At 47.9% G+C, this 16,683-nt stretch overlaps 1 protein-coding gene across 1 annotated transcript in view; it reads left to right on the top strand.

Moving 5' to 3' along the window:
* The window catches only part of XPO5 (exportin 5), a gene marked incomplete at its 5' end in the record, with an annotated part of 30,404 nt that extends 13,978 nt beyond the window's left edge, over positions 1–16,426 (top strand). Inside the window, 15 exons of the mRNA XM_082480693.1 lie at positions 789–988; positions 1,610–1,709; positions 2,608–2,789; positions 7,733–7,833; positions 8,934–9,030; positions 9,572–9,708; positions 10,349–10,446; positions 10,927–10,973; positions 11,177–11,271; positions 12,137–12,199; positions 12,712–12,794; positions 13,547–13,654; positions 13,835–13,972; positions 14,133–14,297; positions 14,757–16,426. Coding sequence (XP_082336819.1) covers positions 789–988; positions 1,610–1,709; positions 2,608–2,789; positions 7,733–7,833; positions 8,934–9,030; positions 9,572–9,708; positions 10,349–10,446; positions 10,927–10,973; positions 11,177–11,271; positions 12,137–12,199; positions 12,712–12,794; positions 13,547–13,654; positions 13,835–13,972; positions 14,133–14,297; positions 14,757–14,897 — 1,755 coding nt within the window. The 3' untranslated portion in view covers positions 14,898–16,426. The remainder of the gene's footprint in view (positions 1–788; positions 989–1,609; positions 1,710–2,607; positions 2,790–7,732; positions 7,834–8,933; positions 9,031–9,571; positions 9,709–10,348; positions 10,447–10,926; positions 10,974–11,176; positions 11,272–12,136; positions 12,200–12,711; positions 12,795–13,546; positions 13,655–13,834; positions 13,973–14,132; positions 14,298–14,756) is intronic.
* Positions 16,427–16,683: the final 257 nt, after the last annotated feature.

The following is a 16,683-nucleotide window of genomic DNA, read 5'->3' on the forward strand; positions in this document are numbered from 1 at the left end:
GTGGCTCTAGGATTATGGGAGCACCACAGGACATTGCTAGTTTAAACAACAACATTTTTTGAGGATGCTGGTTAAGGTAATTTAGGGGTTCCAGTCTGCATTCTTCAATAGCTGCTAAGAACTAGTGGGTTTGTCTTTGTCCCACTCTACTGATCCTTGAACTACAGCTCTCTTTCCTGTGCCCCCCCAAACATCCTCACTGGAAGGGCCAAGGGCCCAGAGCCGCCCTATAATATGTTCAGACGACTGCTGAAGGGGATGATTGCTAATACTGATACAGTCACAGGAAGACATGGTTGTGACTAGAGTGGGTAGGAAAGAAAGTCAACCATTCCTGTGGAGATAGTGATAACCGTGTGAATTATTATTAACCTAGTTGTGAGCAAAGAGGTGGAAGAGTCATAAGTCTGGCACTTGAAAGCCGAAGGAGTGAGGTACTTTCTGTGAGCAAATAAATGCACCAGAACTATTTTGAGGCGTGACACTGCTGTAAGGGATATGACTGCCTAGAAGAGAGAGATTTCCTCTGCTTATTTCAGTCATTCTGGACACTAAAGTAAACTGGATGCAGGATGATGATAGAGGGCTAGGGAAGAAAAGAGGTTCTTTTAGAATGAACATTCAGAGAAACTTGAGCCTGAGGAGGAGGTGACTATGTAGAGTAAAGGTAACTTAGACATGCTCCTCCAGCTGTTCTGCGTAGTACAGTACACCCCACCTCTGCCTCCCCCAGTGGCCCTTCTTCACACCAAATGCATGACGCCTTTCCACTTGGATGTGTTTTCTAGCCAAACTTTGAGATGTTGTACAACCACGTGAAGCAGCTGCTCTCCAATGAGTTACTTCTGACGCAGATGGAGAAGTGTGCCCTTATGGAGGCCCTCGTCCTCATTAGCAACCAGTTCAAGGACTACGAACGGCAGAAAGCTTTCCTGGAGGAACTTATGGCTCCTGTTGCTGGCTTATGGCTCTCCCCAGAGATGCAGAGGTATGGGACATTTTTGTGAGCTTTGAGCTGGATGTGTCATGGAGGTAATGTCGTGCCCAGTGAGGGGATGCACAAACCATATGAGGGTGGTGGGGTGCCTCATGACTTCCTGTGCTCTGTGCAGTCATTGTGCTAATAGGTCTCCTGCAGTTCAGAAACTGCTGACTGAGTCTAAATGCTGTTTGTTAAAAATGGCTAGGTACAAGTTGAAGTTTAAGATGATAGAGGAACACTTCCCAGCATGCCCAAAGCATTTGCAGAAAATGAGAAATAAAAGATGTTTTTGCTCATCTCCAGGAGAAGCTAGGAAGCTGAGCTCTCTACTAAAGCTGAGGTGTCCTGCAGCCCTGGGCAGCTGGGTGGGCACGAGTTTTCACAGCAGGGCTATCTTCATAAGAGATTGAAAGGTCTTAGGTCCCTGTGGCCCAAGAGAACTGTAGATGTTTGGAGAGTGCACACAGTTCTGGTGCTTTTTATCATATTTCCATGTACAGTGTGGAGCACTATCTAGTCTCTCTAGCCTGCTGTGTATTTGTTAAGATGTTTATTACCAGCACAAAGCTCTGCTCAAATTCCCTGGTACAGACAATAATTCCCATTGCTGTCTTTTGCTGATGCCAGAGTCCTCTTGGATCCTGAAGCCTTTATCTCCTATGTGGGTGCAGACAACAAAATTGCCGATCCAGTCTTGGAAGATCCTAGTGGCCTGAACCGCTCTAGAGTGAGTATCGTTACCAGGAGAGGCGTGTGTAATCCTTAGCAAGAGAGGACTCACTTCTTTGCATCCCCCAGTTCTGTTGTGGTTACACACAAATTCTCACCTGATCATCTATTTTTTTAAGGTGCGGATCAGTAGGTTTTTCAGATTGCAGAATAACAGGCTGGCTTTTGCCTTTTTGAGCTACAGTAGTGAGCATGTGAGCCCTGCAAAAAAGAGATTATTTAGCAGAGTGAAGCACGCTATTCCCTACTCTTTGGGTGTCAGAGTTTGGTTTTGGAAACGCAGTTGGTTTAAATGATTTTAGGAAATATGGTGTGGTGAATTGTGCTTTTCAAGCCAGGTAGTATGGAAAGGGTCATGCTAAGACAGCAGCATGAAATATAATCAAAATTAATCCAAGGAGATTCATGTTTTCAAGTTATTAGTGACATGTCTTCACTTCCCGGACAGACTGCAAATGGAGTTGCTATCTTTAGGTCTGTAGAAGACACTGACATGCGGTCCACACAGCTGTGCTTGTGATTTGGTGCTAATGCAGTTTGACCACTGTGTCATCACAGATCTCCAAATCTGTCCCAGCACATGAAGGAGTTGAGGGACCGATGGTGTAGACCCTTCCTTATAGAGGGCAACTTGCATGGTTTCTTGCATATTCGTTGGACTGTATGCAGTTCCTAGGCTGTTCTGCCATGGCAAAAGGGTCACTGAAGATGATGGAATGTATCACGATCGTTTGCTGCATTTTCTTGGCAGCAAACACACCAGTTTGTTCCCATCACCAAGTTGGGCTCACTGTAGAGGGATCCCTTTGGGATGGGATGATGATGCATTTCTCTGAAAAGCAATTTATTCAGGTTGTGGTCTGGCTAAGAAACTCTTTCCACATCTCTTGCTGCAGATAAGCTTTTGCGTGTACACCATTCTGGGAGTTGTGAAACGAGCTCGTTGGCCTGCTGCTACTGAAGAGGCAAAAGCTGGAGGATTCCTGGTGGGATACATGCCCAGTGGAAGTCCAATCTACCGTAATCCCTGCACTGAGCAGGTCCTGAAGCTTCTTGACAACTTACTTGCTCTTATAAGGTGGGCCAAGTTGACTTGAAATCGTTTATTTTGACTTAAGACTCTGAAATCAAAGTGTAATAAATACATGGTATGCTCAGAGCATGTTCTCCCATTGAAGCCAGCAGGAACACAGGCTGATGCTGGTGCCCAAGTACTGTTCCTGACTGTTCACAGTGGGGAATAGCACTGGGGAAACTGGAGCCTTCTGAATGTTCATTGGCCTGGCCCACAAGAGTCCATCAGAGCCAATGGGAGCTTGGGCTGGGGTTGCCTCCCCCACCTCCACTGCTATAAATCTGCCACCCAGTTAATCGTTTCTCGACTAACATCTCTGCTCTGCCCTCAGCCCCTATAAGGCCACCTCTCCAGTCACCACCAGGGCAGTCCCAGCTCTCATCGCATCCTGTTTGTGTTGTTCTCTCTTCAGTGTTAAATTAAGCTGGTTTTGCTGATCCACCAGCCTCCTGAAGCACTGTCTGCTATTGAAATCAGTGGATGCATACTCTCAGGCTGTTGCTGCAGTGCCTCTCTGCACGTTACTGGTGTTGTGTACATCTGGGGCAGTCAGAGGAGGGAGCAAGAGAAGGCAGAAAAGGGGAATCCTGAATAACACAGTTCCCAGAATTATAAAGGAGGAATCTGTCTCAGGGTAACTGCTGACACTGGGATTTTGCCAAGCTTCTGGGGCAGTTTTGTGAGATAATGCTACATGTTGTATACAGGAAAACTTGAGGCTCTGTGCTTGGGAGGAGCCTGTTGGGAAAGAGCATTTTCAGATCCACTTAGATTTTCCAGCTCCCAGGTCTGTGAGGAAGGGGGCCCTATTACTCAAGCTCTGCATAGTCAGGTATGTTTGGTAGTCACTGAGCTCAGGACTGTGCTGCTTCCAGTGAGAGGCAACATGCTGGACTGGTAAGACAAACACATGCTCTCTTGGCCTACCCTAGCAGCGTTTCTCATGACAGAGCTCTGCGTAGCCCAGCGGGTGGTACTTTGTCCAATGGGCATGGTTGAACCATGTTATTATGGCTGTGGAGCTGTGCTTGAAGTGTTTTTGCCTTTATCCTGAAAGGCTGAAGACCCTATCAGTGAGCTTTTGGGAGAGGTTAGGTAGAGTAGAGTTGCCTAAGTAGCCTCATGCCATTTCTTCAAGAGCCTGGAACATGCTCCATATTGTGAGAAATGAACTAAACCAGTGCCCAAGGTCTGACCAGGCTGCAATGGACAGACTTTTTGCTCGTGCGATCACTGTTCTTGCCAGAACGTATGTGTTATTAAAAACACTTGGGATCTCTTTTACAACAAGCTTAGGAGGCTATTACCAAACTGTTTTCTGTCAAACTCCTACTGCGCTACCTGTAAAGAAGCAGAAATTCTGTGCCTGCTTGTTTACCACCTCCAGGAAAATGCATGAGCTATGTATTGTTACCAGTGCTTCCTTATCAACATAAACGAAGAGGCTCCCTTGCTGTTTTTTGAGATAATGCATCTGTGGTGTTCGAGCATCTCCACTGCTGCCCAAAATATTTTCTGAGCGCGTGGTAGTATCATACATGGAGTGGCCTGTACGTCACTCAGAGGTATCCAGGATTTTCTTATGGCTGGATGCTCCAACAAAAAACAACGGCTGATGTACTGAGAGCAGTAGATCCTCCACTTCATACCTTCCTTGGCTGCTGCGGAATGTAGAGGTCTCTTTGCATGACAACTGCAAACTCATAGCTGCTCCGTGCAAATGTTGATGATGATTATGTCCTGGAGAAGTTGGAGCTTGTGCTATGGAGCTTCTGGTGTGGTTTTCACTGGCTTTGAGTGCCTTTTCTATATACTGCTTCCTCAGGCCCTCTTTAATATGGATTACACAAGAGAACATAGAATCTGTAGCAGCCTGTCAGCAGGCAAGAAATACAGGGATATGAGGAAGGCTGGCTGGTGGGAAAGCTGCCTGTGTTGAGGATGCCTTCAGGAACAGAGATACATTCCTGCTTGGGGATGGATGCTTCTCTTAGCTCTGTGCCATAAGGCAGCTTTCTGTGGGGGTGAGCAAGGGCCAGTATTGCTCATGTGCTTATGCAGAAAGCAGATGTAGAAGTCCTCGCAGATTGTGTTGGTTACTGTGTGAGCAGATGTGCAAGTAACACCAGCTCGGATCCTACCGAGCAGCTGAATTGAACAGCAAGTCAGGCACCAGCATGCAAAAAAATTGCAGGCTGAGCAGCTGGGTCTGCTGTTCTTTGGATGTTGTGTGGCATTCTTCTGCTGTGTTTGCAGACAGAAGCAGTGAAAGTTGCTAAGACATTTGCTTGGGTTTTTTGTTTGGGTTTGTTTGTTTTTTTTTCCATTACCTTTTGCCAGGGTAAGTAGCTTGAGGGTAGGTCATGGATGACACCAAAGAACCGAGAGGGATGAGAGGGAGTCCAAGTAACAGGGAAAAATAAGGTAGCTTTGAGTGGTGTCTTTTTGTGCCTACCCATATTTGTCTCTGTCTTGATAGTTGTATTTACCAAATTTTTTTGAGGTTGCTTTGTTAATCACTGCTTGCAGCTTTTTGAGTGATGATTCTCCTGTCTTCTCTGGTACCTCATTTCATCTAGGTGCTTTCTAGCTTCTGGCTTTAATTTTTCTCTCCTGAATTTAAACTCAGGTCATCATCTCCAGCCACCTTTAGATAAAGGCGCATTTCTGGAGTCAGTAGCTGCATGAACTGATTGGCGCAGCACCTTTCTTGTGCTGGGATTTGCTCGTGTTTTGTTACAGTTGGACTGGTCAGGCTCAGCAAATGGTTTCCATGGACAAAGGCTTTTTTGGTACTCCTCTTGATGAGATGCTGACATTACCAATGCATTAATGCTGGTGAAAGAATTGGATAGACAAGGATGCTATAGGCATTTTCATTGTAGACGGCTCCAGCTTTGGATAAAGGTTCTTCAAGCGTGGACTGTTCTAGAGGACTCATCTTCTGGTCTTCAAGCCATTTCTGTAGGCATCAGACACTTTCCAGCAGAGCTGTGACTATCACTAAAAATACACTCCTCCAAGTCCTGCCATATCCTTTGCTTGCCTTTTCTAAAGCATAAATGTCTCTTGAATTTTGTTTTTCCATGTCTTCCTTTGTGTGGCATGCCCAGGAGTGCTGCTTATTGCTGAGAGTCTCAGCTGGAACATGCCTAGGAGCTACATCTTCATCATGTACGAGGGCTGTTGGATGCATTTTTAACTCCAATGGGGAGCAGCTGATTAGCCATTTTCTCTCCATTGCCTCTGGGACCTTGCTAAAGTATTAATTAAGTGAGATCGGCCTATGAGTGAACATCTGCCCTCCCAACTGTCAAACTTGAGCAAATGCTTCAAGGACTCTGAAACAACTAAGTATCATGAGCACAGCTTCAAGATATGACTGACTGGGCCATCCTGTTGGGGTTAGAGCAGTGGGTTTTTAAGGTTCACCCCTGCAATTCCACAGTCCTTGGGTTCGCCCCGCTGCCTTTCTGCTCAGCACGAGGCAAAGCCAACATTGGCATGGAACAGGCAGGAGACATATGAGAGGAGATGATTTTGGTAGCTAGGTTTCAGGGTAGCCTCAAGCAGAAATGCAGTATAAGTCAGTGGAACAGCATTATCCAAACTTCTGTGGAGGCTGGGTTGCTCCCTGGCCCCTCTTGGGAAAGTAAAGCCAGCTTGTGCCCCTTTTGAGGCCTGTTGCATGGTGTTAGATCCAGCCCAGAATGAGAGTATGGGTCGTTAAGAAGCCATTTGTGTAGCTCTTTCTTATGAAACTTACATACTTGCCTACCTCACATGCAGTGAGCAGGGAAGTATTTAACACTTGCAGAGAGAAATGGGATAGTTGCTGTTTCAGAGCTAACTCAGGCTCTCTGCAAACTCAGGCAGACGTCACTGTGTCAGGGTTGCCAGGATTATAAACGTAGACCTTCAAAAACAAACAAAAAAAATTAAAAAATCATTAAGACATGAGTGAAAGCTGAGACTCTGGAGAACATACTGAGGTCTGTCCATGCTCCCTTCCCCCAGCCATTCCCATGTACCCCCCTGCTTTGGGAACGCTGCTCTAGGGGGAGATACTGAGTTGCCCTTGATCACCTCTAGCAGCAGGTACAATGGCATTGCAGTTTTGGAGGAGGCTGCAGGATTTGTGCTGTGTGCAGCTGGCGACACCCAGAGTGGAGGTCTGAGGTCTCAAAGGAGAGAGGTAGGTGAGAGAGACACCCCCTGCCGAATCCAGCTCTGAGTGTCAGTACCCTGGCTAAGAGGGGACCCATTTTGGCCTGGATGGCAAGAACCAGCCACCTGTGGCTGAATTGGTGTCCCTTGTGGAGAGCTGACTGTGGCCGCCTCCTGATGATGCGGAATTGTTCCCAGCTGGATGTGTTGTCCAGGAGGCACATGAGTCTGCCACGAGTAACATCTGATCGGACTGATGTTCTCCCTAGCGTCCCTCCAATGCCACCTGCCATTCTGGGGACTGTGACCCATCCCTGGGGGGCAGTGTGTGTATTTCGGAGCTGAAACAGCCCCTCCCTCTGCAGGGGCCTTAGGTGCAGAAGATCTTTTGAGATTACGGAATCCGTGTCTTGTCAGTTTTTAAAATACATTCTCTGATCCCTTTGGCCAAGCTAATAAGCTGTTGCCAGCATCGTCTGGAGAATTGCTGGGAGTTTTTACTGCCAGTGCTTGCAAGGGGTGGGGTGAACTGAAATAAGTGGAAGGGGCAGCCAGGAGAATTCAGGACATGAGGTGGAGTCACTCCATGTCTCTGTTGGGTCAGGTTCCCCAATACTTTTGCAGGTGGGGAAGGGGGATCCCATGCACACGTGCTTGGTCTCACCTTCCTCATCATCTGCCTCAGAGGAGCTGTTCACAAGCTGAAGGAGAGGATCCCACTGTCAAGGGCAAAAGGGGTTGACCTACATGAGTATAAACCAAGTGCTCTTCTATTTCAGGACTCACAACAATCTCTACACGCCAGAGATGGTGGCTAGGATGGGGGAAACATTTGCAAAGGCCTTAGACATGTTGGAGGTGGAGAAGAATGCCATCCTAGGTAAGGAGCTTCTCTTCGGGAGGAATGTGTGGGCAGATTGTTGGAGGCATTTGAGGTAGTGGTCCATCAATAGCAGTGGAAGCGAAGAGGGGCTGGAGAGCCAGCTTCATGGTATTCACAGCTCAGCTGTGATTTGAACCTGCTGAAATTAAGAATTTAAATCAGTTATTGGTCTCAGACAAACTGGTTTCTTCTGCATGAAATTAAGGGTATCCTACCAAATTGCTTATCCCAGCTGGGTGGTGGTCTCTGCAACATGGCATTTCAGGCTGGAGAGACTGGGGGCTGCTGTAATTGTCTGCCTTTGAGCAGAATTAGTGCTCAGCAGGATCACTGACTGCTGGTGCAGAGATATGTCCTGGAGGGCAAGAGCCAAGTCCTTCAGTATGGCCCTGTGATTTGTTTCCAGACAGTGTATTAGAAAGAGACTTTTGGAACCATCTTAAAACAGGTTTGAGCTTGTGAACACAGAAGGCTTTCCAGCCAAGCAGAAGTGGGTGGCCTTGTGGATAAAGTGTAGACCATGACTCTGGAAATTTGGGTTTAATTTCAGGTTCTGACAGGCAGTGAAATACTTTGGGGAAGTTGCTTTGTCTTATCTCTATTTCCTATCTGTAAAATGAGGAGATGCTTCCTTTACCTGTTTTCTGTGACCTATAAACTCTGTGAACCCCTGCACATAAAGCAGCAGGGCCTTGATCTCTGCTCTAGTCTTTTTAATATTGTAGTTCAGCAATAGCTTGTGTCCCAACAGAGACTATTACAAACCTGAAAGGATGGGCTAATTAGAGGAGCTGCACAACTGTCAGCTTTGCTTTTAACTGGGTTCTGAAAGCTCCAATAAGTTTTGCTTTGGAAAATTGAGGGGGCTGTAACAACCTTAGTGCGAACACTGCTCTGGGTACAACCAACCTGAACTTGGCTGGCCTCTGAGGAGAGGTTCTACCCCAGGGTTGCTGCACCTCTTCCCATTTGGCTGCATGTTGATCTTGCCAGGTACCTCCCTCACTGCCATCAGGCTGGCTGGGGCCTGCCCTGCGTGTTCTGAAGGTGCTCTGTGTTTTCTTGTTAATATAGGTGAAGCTTATTCTTTCCCACAGGTCTCCCTCAGCCTCTGCTGGAGCTGTATGACTCTCCTGTTTACAAAACGGTCTTAGAAAGGATGCAGGGCTTCTTCTGTACCCTCTACGACAACTGGTAAGAGCACCAGATATCCCGCACACAATCCAACATTGCACAGCTGGAGCAGTGGGCTATAGCTGGGGGCTGACTTCTTCTAAAGTTGGATTTTTCATGTGAGCTGTGTCCTGTAATGTCCAACTACAAGTTGCAGTGGTGAACTACACTGGGTCATTGTTACCTACTGCGTACACATGGAACACAGTCCCTGGAAAAAGTACCTCAAAACATGGATCTGCTTTCAGCTCTTCAGCAGTTAGGTGGTCAAATTGGAGCACTTATCTGACATCCTGACCTCGTTTGTCTCTCTGCCACTTTTCTGTGTTAGGATACATCAACACTTGTGCATTTTAGTGCTTAAATGTTTAATTATTTGTCCCTCTGCAGGTATCCCAGAAAAAAAAAAAAAAGAGATACCATGCTAAAATTCCTCTATAGTATTTGTTTAAGAACATGGTAACTATGTAATCTCAAGATGATAGTACTTGCAGCCCTTGCAGGCCTGAGGCATGGTACCTGTTATTTAGCAGTGTTGCAACTAACTTGTTTTTTGTTGAAGTTTCCACATCCTGGGAAATGCAGGCCCCTCCATGCAACAGGATTTCTACACTGTTGAGGGTCTCGCCACCCAGCTCCTCAGCTCAGCCTTCATCAACCTCAACAACATTCCTGATTACAGACTGCGTCCCATGCTCCGTATCCTTCCATCACTGTCTCAGGCCACCTAGGGAGGCTTTGAGCATGTAAATTGAAAACCTGGTGGCTTCCTAGCATCATTTTCAGTATGGCCAAGCCAAAGAAGGGTGATTGAGAAGGTAAACAAACAGGGATACACCTAGTGTGCATGAGGTGTGAGCCTAGGAGAGCATGAGCAGAAACACCAGTGTATGGGGACAGAGAGAATAAATGCAAAGGATTTGTGTGGTCCTGGAAGTACCATGAGAGATGGGTAGTGCCTTCTGGGAGGCAAGGAGGCTTGGATAGTGTAGGATCTTGGCAGTAGGGTGTCTGACTAGACTTTGTGCTTGTGTGGGAGACTATCTGGGGTTCCCAGCGCACTTTCCAGGGCTGGACGTTCAGTCTTACAGCTAGGAAATAGGTGCTAAGTACCCTCGGCTTTCTCAGCTGAACTGTCAGGGGAAGAGGCTGAATACTTCATGCTCTTGCTGTGTAGAGATGCCACTTGTTAATTCAAGGCTGTGAGGAGGTAGGCTTTGAAGTGTCGGTTGCTTGGTCTCCCAGTGGAATTGGGGGGAGGGGGGGTTTGGTGGTGTGCTGCAGTCTTCCTAGCAGCTGGCCATATGCACTGGGTCTTTTCCTTAACTGGTTGGTACAGGTGTGTTTGTGAAGCCCTTGGTACTCTCCTGCCCTTCAGAATACTATGAAACCCTTGTCTGCCCCATGCTGGGACCACTCTTTACCTATCTGCACGTGGTAAGAAAACAGCTTGTTTGATGCCTGTTCCTTGGCCGCCCAGACTCCTTGTAGCAGCTGGCAGCAACATGTGAGAATCTCTGTCTCTCCAAAGCCAGTAGAGCAAAGGCAGAGCCTTGATGCTTAATGATTTTGATGTTGTTTAGGGGGATTTTGAGGTGCATTGAACCCTGGCTGTTGCACAGCACCCCTTGCTGTGAATTCAAACCTGTGAATATCAGCTCCTCAACCTTCAGCCCTGAGAATTTTTGTGGGCTTTTTTTTTGACCTGTGTCCCTTCATTTTCATGACAGCTCACTCAGATTTCTACAGCCAGCGCAGCCACAGCATCTTCAGCACAGTTGGTAGTCCATTCAAAATGGGACTTGGCACAAGAACTGTGTTTAAAGCTCTTGTGCTTCTATCAGCTTGGGCCTCTTTGCATTGTGTCAAGCATGGCTCCTTAGGAAGGTATTGAATCCTCCCTTTTGTCTTGAACAGAGGTTGTCTCAGAAATGGCAGGTGATCAACCAGCGAAGCATGCTCTGGTAAGCTTTCACCCCTTGATATGAGTACTGAAAGGGGGAAATGGGGAGTGGGATGGAGCTTTGGTCTTTTACATGGTCCTTCCCTGCCAGCAGAAAGCTGGAAAACACTGTGTTTACCCTGATGGTGACTTACTCCCTGTGCTTGAGAGGAGGGGTTACTTTAATACATTGGCTCCCTTCACACTAAAACCTGTTCTTCTCAGTGAGGATGATGCTGCAGATGACAACCCTGAGTCTCAGGAGATGCTTGAGGAACAGCTGGTCAGGCTGCTGACCCGAGAAGTCATGGATCTCATCAGTAAGTGAAATCAAGCTAGGTCCCCTGGGATGTTTGGGAAATTTGCCCTAGAGAGGACAACAGGAGTTTCTAACGTGCAGCAAAAATTAACTATAATGACCAGTAGTATTGCACATAATCTTTAGAAGCTAGGTGTGAAACAATTAACCCTGCCAAAACCTTAGCTAAAACCTAATAAGAGATCAATTTAAAACATTCAGAAGAGAGTTTTCTTTCTTTCATTTAGGGCTCCATGGTTTTGGCGCTGTCTCTGTAGTCCAGTCCAGTCCTCCTTTGGAATCTGGGTTCTCCCTTTCTGTGCCCTGGAGCCCAATGCATGACATTGCTTTGTGGACAACCTGAGTATAGAGCAGTTTTATTGCTGGCAATTGCCATGTCTGTAGCCAGACAGAAGGGAAGAGTCCCTGCACCAAAGCAATCTCCTTTCTTTGCATTCCCTTTCTCCAACATCATGTTTTTGCCAGCATGGCTTTGAGCAGAGAGGCTGGGAAAATTGACTGCATTGAGATTACAGGTCTTCAACCTTATATCTCCTTTCTTGATCTGCCTTGTTGCCTTACGATGCAGCTCTTCTCAGGTTCTAGGCTTCAAATGGTTTTGCACATTCCTGGTTCTCAGTAGTTTGAAGCAGCCAGTATGCGGCAGGTTCCACTGTGGGAGGATGCTGTGGGTGGGGTGTTTCAGCCTTCCAGGTAATGCTGGTATTTGGCTTTTATACTGGGCTTTCAGATTCTTCAGATACTGTGTAAGAGCTGGGGGAGCCTGAAGCAGCTGTGAGCCCATCAGAGTCTGTAGGATAATCTCTTCATGTTCTGAAGTAGCTTCTTCACTTTTCTGCTCCTCTGACCTGCAACTGTTTTTGCAGCTGTTTGCTGTGTTTCTAAGAAAGGTGTTGAGCATAACACTACTGCTGCTGTAGATGGAGATGGTGAGTAGATGCCCACCTTTGCCTATCCTCCCCTTGGTGTATGCAAGCACTTTTCCCATTTCTTAAGAGGGAGAGGCTGTGCTGTTGCTGGAAGTTCTGTATGAAGGGTATAGGTGTGGTACAAAGCTTTCAGCTCTGTCCTGGCCACTGTGTCTGGGAGTCTCAGAAAAACCCAGTCTAGCCTAGGAACAAATGTGCTGTAGGGTTCACAGTTAGCATGTTGGAGCAGCTGATTCTTAAGGTACCAAGAAGAGGGCTGAGGAGAAGAGGGGGATGAGGGGGATCTCAGGGAGTCTTCCTGAGAGCTGGAGGTAGCTAGTTAGGTGCCCTTCCTGCCCCACAAAGAAAGGGTGGGTGCCTTCTGCTTGGAGAATGTTCTGGCAAGCTGTGCCTCTATACTGATTTTGTGTGCTGGCCCCTGGCTCCCAGCTTAGTTCTCACTGTGCCTCCCTATGTCTCCCTCAGGCCTCAGGAGGCCATGTTCACAGTGGTACCTTTTCTCTGCTTGACAGATGATGAGGCGATGGCCACAGAGGTGACTCCCCCTGCCAGCGCAGAGCTCACCGAGCTCGGCAAGTGTCTGATGAAGCAGGAGGTAAGAGCGCACGCTCTGATTTCCACTGTCCTTTCTCTGTACTCCTTGTCACACTTGCCTGGGGTGCAGCCAGATGTTGCTACAGAGATGGAGGCTGCTGCAGCATTCCCTAGTGTGACAGTCGCCTCTCGGGAATATAATGTGTTTTTTAAGGGCCTTGTTAATAGTTGCAGAAGCCACAAAGCAAATGGGGGTTGGGATCCAGCATAAAATGCAGCTACAGAGTTTCAGCCCCTCTGTGGGTGAGGCCCTGGCCATGGAGACCCTGGGCATTCAGCCCTCAAGGTGCTCCCTGGCTCTGTCTCTATCCTGGGCACCAGTCTTCACAATGAAGAACTTCACCCAGGCAGTTCTTTTTTTTATTTTATATTTTTTTTCTGTAAAATCTCCCAGAGCTGTCACAGCCGCTATGTAGAGTACCTTCATCCTGATACCTCTGTACTTCTCCTCTCCTGTGGACCCCTCAGAAGCTCTTGCATAAGCTTTTGCACCGACTTGAGAGTAGCAGCTGATGGGAGTCCATGGGTGATGAAGGGAGCAGGTTTGCCTGACATTGGTTCCTCATGGCTATGATGGTGCACACTGGGTGCCCCTGAGCACCTTCAGCTTGAGCAGCAGCAGCAGGCAGGATTCTCAGAAGATGGCCCTGAGGAGCTCCTGCAGAATCCCTGGATTGCTTCTTGGCTTCCTTCAGGTATGAACCCTGGAGATGGGAAATAGTTCCTGACTGTTATCCTTCTACCCCTTTGCAGGATGTTTGCACCGCACTGCTGATCACTGCCTACACATCCCTCTCCTGGAAGGACACCTTGTCCTGCCAAAGAACTACAACACAGCTTTGCTGGCCACTGCTCAAACAGGTACCTCTGTGAGGAAGAAGGGATTAGTTCTGGCAGGGTTGGGAGAGGAAGCTCTGAATGTAGTGAGAAGCGTGGCTGCTTCACCCCTGAGCACCTTCTCCCTTGGGAAGACCGAGCTGCTGCAGAAAGGCAGTCACGTATCAGTATCCTGCTTCCGTGCTGACAGTGCCTCTTTCCCAGGTGCTTCCAGGAAACCTCCTGCCCGATGCCGTGTCCTGGTTTTTCACAAGTGTGCTGAAGGGCTTACAGACACACGGGCAGCACGATGGCTGCATGGCAGCACTTGTCCACCTGGCTTTCCAGATCTACGAGGCCTTGGTGAGAAATTCTGCTCTTTGTCCAGCTGCCAGGTTGGCTGGGGAGTTGTGGAAAACTAATCCCATGCCCACTTGGGTAGGGGCAGAGGAGCTAATGGCCCCCCAAGGAGAGCAGGGCTGCTCCTCTAGCAGAGCTGTGTTAACCGCACTTCTCCCTGCAGCGCCCTCGCTACACTGAGCTGAAGGCAGTGATGGAGCAGGTCCCAGATATCCAGAGGGACTCTTTGGAGCAGTTTGATTCAAAGCTTCTCAACCCAACACTGCAGAAGGTGGCAGACAAGCGCCGGAAGGATCATTTCAAGCGCCTCATCACAGGTTGCATTGGGGTAGGTGATACCCTGGAAGAAAATTAATCTGTTTTGGTTTGTTGCAGCATATTCTCAGTGTTCTCTCTCTCTTCGACCTGGAGGTACAGTGAGGATGGCAGCACAGACTGAGCAGTCCTTCCCACAATGACTTTTCACAGAGAGGCAGGGGGTACCTTGCACAAAGGTGCCTGGGGGACAGGGTGTTTAAATATTTGAATGAAACAGCTAAGTGGGTGCTGGGATTTTGTGAGAAATGGTGGCATTGGTGCCTGGTGGCACTGAGTTAGAAGCTGGGGAGCTGGTGCACTGGTGGTTACCTCAGTGCCCTGGCACTTGGGAGGGACCAGGCCTGAGATTCCCCAAAATGCAAGCATGGGGTCTGGGCCTAGGTATTGCTCAGAATCTGGGGTCTGCCTCTGAGCTGAGTGGGACTATGAAGGCAGTAATGACTGATGCCTGCCTGTCTGTCCTCTGCAGAAGCCCCTTGGGGAGCAGTTCCGCAAGGAGGTTCATATCCGGAACCTTCCATCTCTCTTCAAAATGGTGAAGCCATCATTGGAGACAGACGTGCTAGAAAATGAAGATGGAGAAGGCCTCACTGCACTCTTTGAGCCCTGAGCCTGGGATGCTGCCACCATCTCCTCCCCTTATATTTTGTCTCTCCTCATAGTAAGCACATTAGATTCTCCTTGTCACCACCTCCACAGCGTTCGTCTGAATAAAGCCCCTTATGGGTCCTGTCCCATTCTCCTCCCTACACTGGGATAGGGCCTGCGGTGGCATTTGAACCAGTCTATTAAGCTTTTCCTGATTCCTTCCCTTCCCCTCCACTGGATGAGCATCTCTAGACCTCTGCTTCTCAGTGGGAGCTGAGCCCATAGACTCTGTTAGGTAAAACTTGGTCATCCTGTATCCTCAGGTCACTCTTGCTCCATTTCTTCATCCCTTGGGGTTTAGGATCAATGCAAAAGGCAGAGTAGTGTGCCATGTGACAAGGGGCTACCCTAATCTTCCTCTGCGTGCTAGTAGCCAGGCTTTGTAGGGGACACATCAGACACTCCTGTCAGGCCTATCCGCACTGGTCCCTGGCAGACTGGTATTCTGATGAACCCGTTTCCCTCCAGGATGCTGAGCCTGGGGCTGAGGGCTGTGTGCCAGGAAGCCTAGCAGTGCTCTCGGATCTCCATCGAGATCAGCCTTTTTAAGGTGCAGCTGCTCTCCAGGAGGCAGACACTGTCATACATATATATACATGCACATGTATATATATATGATCACAGAGCTTGTTCTACCCAGAGCCAAATGGAAGGCTTTTACTTTGTGCCAGCCTTTCTTGGACATCTCTCAGGGGGAGCAGGAAAGATTTTTTTTTTTTAATTATTGTTTCTTTTTACCATGCCCTGTAGACTAGAACATGGCCAGTGCAGGGTGCACAAAATCTGGACCAATATCTGAAGCGCCTGCAAACCAAAAGGGATCTCCTCACCCTCTTGCTGTGGAGGTGACAGTAGTCTGTGTTTTTACCCAGTCTGGTACTTCTTGGAGAATTGCCTGGTGGGGCAGGAGGAGTGGGGTTTATACTGCAGTTTACAGGGGGGAACCAGGTCAGAAACTGCGTTTTAGATGAGGTGGGACTCTCAAACCACTCCAGTCTGCAAAGCTGGTTCTTCTTACATGACAAATGGTTCACTCGATCGATCCTAGCGTTAGCACAGGAGCTGGGAGGGTCTGTCCAGAACTAGTTGGCAGTTTTGCCGCCCAGGAGACAGAACAGGTAATAAGCTGTGGTGGGTGGAGAAGGTGGTGTCTTGGACAGAAAAGGTGGGGTTGGGAAGGGTGGGAGCGCAGAAAGGAAGGGCAGGCATTGGGAATCCACATACCCTCCTGCCCCTGCTGTTCCACCAGCACCCTCCACTTTCCTCCTGGCCTCAAGCTTTTTTAACCTCTGAGCTAACATGGCTCCTGGCTCTAGGAAAGGCTGGGTGTATTTATTGTGTTGTGATATTTTTAACATTCTGTGATTTCATGCTAGACACAAGGGGTTTTTTTTAAATGGTTTTTAGAACCTTTTTTGTAGGAATGTTTAAATCCGAAGCTGTCTCTGAACTGGTTGTGTTACACCTCTGAATGTCAGTAAAGCTATTCCAGTTTCATACACATGGTGTCATGGTTTCATTTTTATTCTTTTATATGTTTCAGTAAGATCTGAGGCCTCTGCTCCGCCCACACTGCCTTCCTAACGATTGTTCAGCACTCCTTATTCCAGCTACCAAAAAGGGAACACATTTGCTGGTAGTCAACATACAATATCAGGGAGGGGATGAACCATTCCAGATTATGTAATTAAATTAGAAGGCAAGGGGAAAATTGCATTTAAAAGTAATAAATAATATGTTGCTTAGAG

The sequence above is a fragment of the Vanellus vanellus genome, assembly GCF_965231255.1.
Source record: "Vanellus vanellus genome assembly, chromosome: 3".
Lineage (NCBI taxonomy): Eukaryota > Metazoa > Chordata > Aves > Charadriiformes > Charadriidae > Vanellus > Vanellus vanellus.